The 9,052-nt window shown below is 52.5% G+C and overlaps 3 protein-coding genes across 4 annotated transcripts in view; 1 reads left to right on the top strand and 2 right to left on the bottom strand.

The window, feature by feature from the left end:
• LOC137452604 (feather beta keratin-like) overlaps positions 1-9,052 on the top strand; it is a 43,092-nt gene that overhangs the window by 23,578 nt on the left and 10,462 nt on the right. The window lies entirely within an intron of this gene.
• Positions 4,834-5,684, bottom strand: LOC137452543 (feather beta keratin-like). The gene is made up of 2 exons (XM_068161030.1): positions 5,448-5,684; positions 4,834-5,345 (listed from the first exon to the last, which is right to left on the bottom strand). Exon 2 carries the CDS (start codon positions 5,323-5,325, stop codon positions 5,014-5,016), a length of 312 nt encoding a protein of 103 aa, XP_068017131.1. The 5' UTR covers positions 5,326-5,345; positions 5,448-5,684; the 3' UTR covers positions 4,834-5,013.
• Positions 7,881-8,699, bottom strand: LOC137452542 (feather beta keratin-like). The gene is made up of 2 exons (XM_068161029.1): positions 8,481-8,699; positions 7,881-8,378 (listed from the first exon to the last, which is right to left on the bottom strand). The coding sequence occupies exon 2, from the start codon at positions 8,356-8,358 to the stop codon at positions 8,047-8,049; it is 312 nt and encodes a 103-aa protein (XP_068017130.1). The 5' UTR covers positions 8,359-8,378; positions 8,481-8,699; the 3' UTR covers positions 7,881-8,046.

Below are 9,052 nucleotides of genomic sequence, written 5' to 3'. Positions count from 1 at the left end.
AAAGCACTTTCCTGCTTTGTTAAAGTGTATGCAGTATTGTTCAGAAATAAACAGTGGTCTCTGTCCTCAAGATGCCATCTACCAAACACCCTCAAATGTGGCCTTCATAGCAGATATGCTACAGCTAGAGGGGGAGGAAGGGAAAAGCTGGATTACAGATGGAGAGTGGTACCAAGAATAAACTTGTTCCTCTGTGATTTGCACTGGGCACTGTGCCTACGACTTGTGCACTCTGGATCTGTTTTATTTATCTTTTTCTTCTCATCACTTTCCATTTTGTGAGCAGAAAGTCAATGTGAGAGCCAGAATAGAGAACATGGGAGGGGGAGGCTAGCTTCGGAGGAGGCATTTTGGGAAGGCTTGCCAAACTGATGTCAGTGATGCTATCTGTTCCACAGTACTGAGAGACTTACAGTGACTTCTTTGTTATTTATCAGGGATGAGGAGGGGTAAATGTGAGAGAGGAAACCATTTGTTTAACCACTTCATTACTGACCAGGACTAAGCAGGGAGCATATTTTTCCTGATACAGTATCACAGTATCGCTAAGGTTGGAAGAGACCTCGAGGATCATCAAGTCCAACCTGTCACCACAGATCTCATGACTAGACCATGGCACCAAGTGCCACATCCAATCCCCTCTTGAACACCTCCAGGGATGGGGACTCCACCACCTCCCTGGGCAGCACATTCCAATGACCAATGATTCGTTCGGTGAAGAACTTTCTCTTCACCTTCAGCCTAAACTTCCCCTGGTGCAGCTTGAGACTGTGTCCTCTTGTTCTGGTGCTGGTTGCCTGGGAGAAGAGACCAACACCTTCCTGGCTACAACCTCCCTTCAGGTAATTGTAGAGGGCAATGAGGTCACCCCTGAGCCTCCTCTTCTCCAGGCTAAGCAACCCCAGCTCCCTCAGCCTCTCCTCACAGGGCTGTGCTCAAGGCCTCTCCCCAGCCTCATTGCCCTTCTCTGGACACGTTCAAGTGTCTCAATGTCCTTCTTAAACTGAGGAGCCCAGAACTGCACACAGATACTACTATTGCTGTGGTAATTTACAAGCATTCTAATTCCACATTAGAACATAATTTAGGACCCTGCTTCTATGGTTTTTTGCTTCCCTTTTTTTTCCCCCTTTTGCTCCATGAAGTTTAATATATGTTTAAGCCCAGGCTGGATGAGGCTCTGGCCAGCCTGATCTAGTGTGAGGTGTCCCTGCCCATGGCAGGGGGGTTGGAACTAGATGATCCTTGTGGTCCCTTCCAACCCTGACTGATTATATGATACTATATCCAAGACTCTGGTAGTGAAGGCACTTACTTAACATGTAGGAGATCCAGATTCAAATTCTTTCTCTACCTAAGTCAAACCAGTGTTTGCACTAGACCCTTAAGGTTATGTTGCCTTACTACAAATCTGTTTGCTAATAAATTATGTCTTTCAGTGTGTTGGACCAAAAACTGTGTCCTGGAGCTAGGAAACCTGCCTTAACCATCAAAGCTGATACACCTGCACAAAAATCTCCTTGTTTCTACATTCAGGAAACAGCTTGTAGGACTCTCATGATTTTAAGTAATTCTTGCTGGCTGTTTGAGTGGCTTAATCAGCCTCAACAGTGTAGAAATAGATGTTCTCCTGTCAATTAGGATCTCCCTGGCTTCCTGCTAGTGAGTTTGACTCTTGGTTGAGTTAGGGTACCTTGAGGGAAGGGTTTGAGCATCTGACACAGAGAGGGTGCTCTAGAAGGACCTTAGGCCAGCTTTAGAGCTTTAAACCCCTTTTTGGCTTACTCTACCTCTCCTTTCCCGCTCCTGTGCCCTCAGTTCTGAACCCTTAAACACAAAAGCTGACCCAGATTCCAGATGGAATTATCTGCTGCAAAGCAGGAGGGATTTGGAGACAGCTGGTGTCCAGGGAGCAGAGTGGCTGGTCAGCACCACAATCTGAGGAGCTTGAGCTGCAGACCACAGATTCAGGGAGCTGCTGGACACATTGTGAGGTGCAGTACTCAAGCCTATATCCCAGCAGACCTCAGCTGTGTGTGACTCCCACTCTGCATTGCAACTTTGCATTTCTAGCTGTTTGCTTTGCAAGAGCAGAGCAGCTTAGCCTGAATGTGTTACCAGCACTTTGTTTGTGAGCCTTCAGCTTTCCATTCTGCTGCAGACGCTTTTGACGCTTTCCTGAGAGGCCTAAGCCAGATAGCTGTTGCTATTGGTTTCCATGCCACCATTTGGAGAAGCTGTCCAAAAGAGTAAGGCTTTCACATATGTATTCAGAGGTGTGACAGAAAGTGAAACACTCAGTGTGGTTTGTAATTGTGTTTATCTAAGTGCAGCCTCTTCCTGTGTCGGAGCAGATGTTGTGCAAACCAGAGGGCAGTGATTGAGTTCCAGGGGAAGGCTGACAAAATAAACCAGGGCTTCTGCTGACCTGATGCAGAGCTGAACAGTGTCCTACCCTGGGAAAATATTTCCTGCTTCATTTTCATAAATATTTATGTAATTCCTTCTGGGAAACATGTCTTCTTCAGAACACTGAACATGCTGCTCCCTGACACAAATCTAACTGTTTGTTTACACATGAGAGATTGTGGGCATGCATCCAGCCCCAGACTTTTGCATTCTTATCTCAGGCATTTCTGTCTTTTACAGTTCTCCTTCACCCTCCTCCTAGAGATCACAGAGCTTAGCTCTGCCATTGGAATTTGAACATCCCTGATACTCTTTGGAGAGTTGTTATTTGGGGCTGCTGAAATAGGGAATAATGGTCTGCCTGGAATCACACTTCTCTTCTGCTTAGTTATGTTCTTCCCCATTCCAGTTTGAGGTTCCTCTCCAAAAAGAAAACATAATAATCATCTAAATAATTAAACAGAGGATAGCAGAGCAAATAGAATAGAATATGATAGAATAGTATAGGAGAGAAGAGAAGAGAAGAGAAGAGAAGAGAAGAGAAGAGAAGAGAAGAGAAGAGAAGAGAAGAGAAGAGAAGAGAAGAGAAGAGAAGAGAAGAGAAGAGAAGAGAAGAGAAGAGAAGAGAAGAGAAGAGAAGAGAAGAGAAGAGAAGAGAAGATGAAATGCTTTATGTTTAGAAACAACCTCAACACACTGCTGTGAACCAAAGTAAAACTGTTGTGCAGTCTTTTGAGCTTGCTTTCTAAGTTTGTAGTGGGGCCTAGCAGCAAAGTTGTGTACAAGTTGCCCCAGGACAATAGGTAAACTCTCTCTGTGACAGACTGGTAAAGGCTGATCCTTCTCTCTGGAACTTATGATAGCAGAGCAAAACAGTCACTGATCTTACATGGGCAGGATGGGCAGAATCTTGCACAAAGCCTTTCATTTGTGCAAAGCTGAGCCTTTCTTAACCAACACACTCACAAACCTCCCATGAAGTGGTGAACTGTGTGCCATGCTCTGGAGAGAGCTGTGTGATGGGTGGAAGACAGAGGCAGAGGAGCCAGCAGGCACTAAGCTTGTGGCACTGGTAAAGCATGGGAAAGAGTAAGTGACACCCAGGTGATGTGCTGATTTTATATGAAACCTGTTTGTCATGCAGAGCAGTGATAAACCTTCAGAGCACAAGCTCTGTCAGTCCTACAGGATCTTAGTCTCCTGATCACAGTATCACAGAATCACACTATCACCAAGGTTGGAGGAGACCTCAAAGATCATCGAGTCCAACCTGTCACCACAGACCTCATGACTGATGCCAGCATTCAGCTGCTGTGACTTACATTACCCCTTTGACCTTCTTGTTGAACACATGTAGTTAGAGTTTATATACATTTAGAACTGGTTAGTTTCTCTATTTTTCCTTCTTTTTCAAGCTCTGCTGCACGCTTTCCAAACAGAGCCAGAGCCAAACAGCTTTTAGCACTTCCTTCAGCACTTTGCAAAAGAAAACCCAACAAGCTAGGAGGCAGCTGGAAGATTTATGATCTTCTCCAGCAAAAGGGGAAGGCAAGGGTGCAAGGAAGATGAGAGAGAGGTCTTGGTCACTGCCTGAACCCTGCTACTACACTTGCACCACACTGTGGACTCTCTCTTACCTCCTGAGTTATTTCCTTGGTGTTTGAGGATGCAGAGTGTTGTATAATGTATGGACTAACACTGATTCTATACCTGTGTGGGTGCCTTTCTGCCAGACTGCTTGCTAGTGAAGGGGATGCAGGCTGATGGTGGTAGTGTATTTTCTTCTTGACAGCCTAAAATCCAAGGAAAAAAACCCTTCACTTGGTCTGTGCTCAGGAGGCTGTTTGTTTGGATTTCTGTTTGACATACCAATGAATTAGACTTCTTGTTACTTCAAGTTTTGTGTGATGAAGGCAAATTAAAAATTGAAGCTATTTTCTGCCCAATTCTGATTATTGCTGGGACCTCTGGAGCTTTTGAACTGTGATTTGGATGCTGGCAGGCTGAATTCCAGTCCCTGCTTCATAGGCCTGTCTCTGAATTGTGAATATTGGCTTAGTTATATAACGTAGAGCCATTATGGCTGGGGCTTAGTTTAACAGCAGTTTAACGTGCAAAGTGAAGCACTAGCACAGACTGCATAAAAGGGCTGCTGTGACTTCTGCCATTTGGACTAATACACATCATTTGGAACTACTGCTGAGCCATTCCTGGCAAGGAAAAAGCTACAGGGCTTATAAAAAAAGATTCTGCCTAGTCATTACTTTGCCATTGATAGGAACTCTTTGGAACCACTGAGTTTTCAGTGTTTTTCCCTAAGGCAAGGTTCCCCCAGACTTCAAATTGTGGTTTGCCTCATCCCCACACAAGAGGTGACACTGTCTGGAATGCTTTGCTTTTTACTCTGCTGGAATGGAATGGAGGCTTCTGGGTCAGGTCTGCAGGAGAAGTTTATTGAGGGCAAAGCAGAGGGCAGAGGCAGGAGCAGCAAGGGCCAGGAAGGGAGGCGGTGTGAGGGGCAAGCAGGACGAGCATGAGGCCAGGGGCTTGTGTTGCAGGAGCTGTTGCAGGCTGTGTGTGGGGTCAGGGGGGTGTGCAGGGCCCTCAGCAGAGGTAGCAGCCTCTTGCGGCGCCGCAGCCATAGCCCAGGCCAGCCAAGCCGTAGCCGTAGCCGAAGGCGCCGGAGGAGATGGGCACTCCCTGGGCGTTGAGCTCGGTGCCCAGGGCAGCCCCTGAGGAGGATCCGACGGCGGTGCTCTGGGGGAAGGAGGTGAGGATGGGTCCTGGCAGGGTGACCAGCACGGGGGAAGGCTGGATGAAGACGCGGGAGTCCTGGCACTGCCTGACGCAGGGCTCGTTGCAGCTGTTGGCCAGCGGGGTGGGTCCGCAGGGGCGGCAGCGGTCGTAGCAGGCCATGGCTGTGGGGTGGAGGGGCCCTGGAAGAGAGAGAGGCTGTGGAGGGAGCGCAGGGGCTCGGGGGTGTGAGAGAGGGGGGCTCCCTGGGGCAGGAGCAGGAGGGTGAGGGGCTGGAGGCTGACCTGGTGGAGGGAGCAGAGCGCAGGAGAAGGCGTCAGGAGGCGTCTGGGAGGGAGAGAGGCGCTGGGCCGGCTTTATGCTGGCAGGGCTGGCAGCAGAGGGGAGCCCAGCCCAGCAGAGGTGGGGTGTCAGCAGTGAGGTCACGGCGTGGCACTGGGGTGCTGTGGTTTGTGGCTGCCCTGTGGCCAGGGGGTCTCATTTCCTGGCGGCCCTGCAATGGCTCCTCTGGCCCTGTTGGTTGTGAGCAAAGAGGGAGCTGTGTGTCAGCTGCAGCCTGGAGGCTGCCTTGGGCACAGCCTTCTGTTCTGAGAGGAGTAAGCTGTGAGGTCAGCAGCTCTGCCACCCTGCACTTTCAGAACACAGATGATGGCCTTGTGAGGAGCCTGGTGTACAGGAGTCCCTTTGGAGTCAGACATGAGGGTCAAAAGTGCCCAGAAGGGCGAGCGACCTGTGCGTTGGAAGTGCTGGGGATTCAAGAGCAGGCCGTCCCCATGTTCCTAAAGAGAAGCAGGTTCTCAAGAAGAGCAGCCTAGCTGAACAGAGAAAATGAGACACAGCCAGGCTCAGGTGCAGCTCAGCCTGTCTGCAGGCCTGCTGTTTCTCCCTGGGGACCAGTGTGCAGCATGTGGCTGCAGAGCCCAGGCCCTGGTGCTGGGGGCTTCCTGCCAAGGGTTGGGCAGTGGCCATGAGCCCAGGTGAGCATTTCCAGGCTGTTTGTCAGGCAAACAGTGCTGAATGATGAAGGGAGGTGGGAAGGAGTGGTGTGGGACTGGGTGTGGGCAGGAATGCTGAGGGAGCTGACTGCTGACCTTGGGAGGACACTGTGCCTGAGCTTGGGATGGCCATGGTGCCTTGGAGCTGTTCTTGAGGAGTGTGAGACGTCTCAGAGCCCTCCAGTGTTGGAGGCTTCAGTAGGAAGATCTGAGATGTTAGAGCCTGGTGAGCCTGACGTTGTCTCTAGGGCAGGTTCTGCAGAAAATCCTCCTGGAAAGCTCTGCCAGGCTCCTGAAATCCCAGAAGGGGATGGGCAGTTGTCAGCCTGGGCTCTAGTAGGGCAGCTGTCCTTGGCCATCCTCCACGTGTTCTGCATTGAACTGGGTGGCTTTGTGGATGGCCAGAGAGCTGTGGCTGATGTTGCACTCTGTAAAGCTCTGACACTTGCTACAGTGCATGCTCCTCCAGAAGCTGGCCAGGAGCATGCTGTGTGAGTGGCCAGTGAGGTGGACTGCAAAGGGCTGAAGCTCTGGGCCCAGAGGCTTCTGATGAGTGCCCCAAAATCTGGCTGGGGCAAGTCTCAAGTGGTGGAGCCCAGCACTCATATCAGTGGGGCCCAGTGTTGGACATCCTCCTCCATGCCCTGGCTAATGTGTAAGAGTGCCCAGCAGCCAGGTGGCAGCAGGTGGTGGCCATGGGAGGAGGCTGAAGAGGAAGACTGAGCTTGACTGCAGGCCTGACAGCATCACCACTGTGCCCAGCAACACCATGGAGAAGATCTTCCTGGAGACTGTGGCAGGATGAGCAGAGAACAGAGAGGAGCTCAGTGACAACCAGCATGGCCTCACGAAGCTCTCAGTGTGCCTGACAAATTTGGTGGCCTTCTGCAAGAGGGTTGGAGTGCTGGTGGGTAAGGGCAGAGCACCTGATGTCACCTACCTGGCCGTGTGCAAAGCGATTGTCAGTGTCCTGCACAACAGCCAAGTCTCTCAAGTGACAAGCTGTGGACTTGCTGGGTGGAGAGGTTGGTGGATAAGGAATAGTCTGGCTGGCCACACTCAAAGAGTTGTGGTCCAAGGTTTGCTGTACAGGTGGAGACCAGTAAGGAGCGGTGTCCCTCAGAGGTGCAGCTTGGGAGCAGGATTAATTAAGGTCTTTGTTGGTGACATGGGATCCAGGCAGCCTCAGCAAGTCTGTGGATGACAGCGAGCTGTGTGGTGTGGCTGACAGGCTGCAGGGACGAGATGCTGCATGAGCAGCAGGTCAAGGGAGGTGATGCTCCATGCTTACTCAAGTGTCATGAGACCTCAGCTGCAGTGTGGGGTTGAGCTGTGGGGCCCCCAGGCCAGGAAGGACATGGAGGTGTTGGAGTGGATCGAGAGCAGGCTAAGAAGATGAGGCCAAGCTGAGAGAGTTGGGCTTGTCCAGCCTGGCTGGTGGGAGGAGATTCAGCCAAGTGTCCCTGGAGCAGGCTGAATTCCTTGGAAGGGTGTGCAGGAGAGTGCTTGAAGGCGGGGAGCAAGCGGTGGACTTGTGGTACATTCGGGAAGAGTCCAGGTGCTAGACTGAGTGTCTAGAGGTCATAATGGTCACTCCTTCCTGTGAGAGGCCTTGTGGGCCTTTCCCACCCACCCCCATGGGCTCTTGAGCCCAGACACTGTCCCCTGTGAGGCTGTCAGAGGCTTGGGAGAAGAAATTCAGAGGAGGCTTCTGGGTCAGGTCTGCAGGAGAAGTTTATTGAGGGCAAAGCAGAGGGCAGAGGCAGGAGCAGCAAGGGCCAGGAAGGGAGGCGGTGTGAGGGGCAAGCAGGGCGAGCATGAGGCCAGGGGCTTGTGTTGCAGGAGCTGTTGCAGGCTGTGTGTGGGGTCAGGGGGGTGTGCAGGGCCCTCAGCAGAGGTAGCAGCCTCTTGCGGCGCCGCAGCCATAGCCCAGGCCAGCCAAGCCGTAGCCGTAGCCGAAGGCGCCGGAGGAGATGGGCACTCCCTGGGCGTTGAGCTCGGTGCCCAGGGCAGCCCCTGAGGAGGATCCGACGGCGGTGCTCTGGGGGAAGGAGGTGAGGATGGGTCCTGGCAGGGTGACCAGCACGGGGGAAGGCTGGATGAAGACGCGGGAGTCCTGGCACTGCCTGACGCAGGGCTCGTTGCAGCTGTTGGCCAGCGGGGTGGGTCCGCAGGGGCGGCAGCGGTCGTAGCAGGCCATGGCTGTGGGGTGGAGGGGCCCTGGAAGAGAGAGAGGCTGTGGAGGGAGCGCAGGGGCTCGGGGGTGTGAGAGAGGGGGGCTCCCTGGGGCAGGAGCAGGAGGGTGAGGGGCTGGAGGCTGACCTGGTGGAGGGAGCAGAGCGCAGGAGAAGGCGTCAGGAGGCGTCTGGGAGGGAGAGAGGCGCTGGGCCGGCTTTATGCTGGCAGGGCTGGCAGCAGAGGGGAGCCCAGCCCAGCAGAGGTGGGGTGTCAGCAGTGAGGTCACGGCGTGGCACTGGGGTGCTGTGGTTTGTGGCTGCCCTGTGGCCAGGGGGTCTCATTTCCTGGCGGCCCTGCAATGGCTCCTCTGCCCCTGTTGGTTGTGAGCAAAGAGGGAGCTGGGTGTCAGCTGCAGCCTGGAGGCTGTCTTGGGCACAGCAGTTCCTCAGTGGTGGAGCCTTCTGTTCTGAGAGGAGTAAGCTGTGAGGTCAGCAGCTCTGCCACCCTGCACTTTGGGAGGATAGATTTTGACCTTTAGATGAGCCTGGATGGCAAAGTCCCTTTGTAGACAGCCCTGAACATGTGGAGGCTCAAGAGCATCTGCCTGCATCTGCCATGAGAGTAGCAGGTGGGAAGAAGAGCAACCTGCCTGAACAGAGAGCTTTATCTGGACCACAGCAAGAAAAGAAGGGTCTATCAGCTTTGGAATATGGGGC

Source organism: Melanerpes formicivorus, unplaced genomic scaffold (genome assembly GCF_026170545.1).
Source record: "Melanerpes formicivorus ecotype bairdi unplaced genomic scaffold, bMelFor1.0.p_v2 SCAF_56, whole genome shotgun sequence".
Classification (NCBI taxonomy): Eukaryota; Metazoa; Chordata; class Aves; order Piciformes; family Picidae; genus Melanerpes; species Melanerpes formicivorus.
Note: the sequence above shows the minus strand (reverse complement) of the source record. Positions and strands in the feature narration are given on the sequence as shown.

What these genes read in the sequence shown, in the direction of transcription:
- LOC137452543 (XM_068161030.1), bottom strand. Translation starts at nt 5,325, where the DNA reads ATGGCCTGCTACGACCGCTGCCGCCCCTGCGGACCCACCCCGCTGGCC.
- LOC137452542 (XM_068161029.1), bottom strand. Translation starts at nt 8,358, where the DNA reads ATGGCCTGCTACGACCGCTGCCGCCCCTGCGGACCCACCCCGCTGGCC.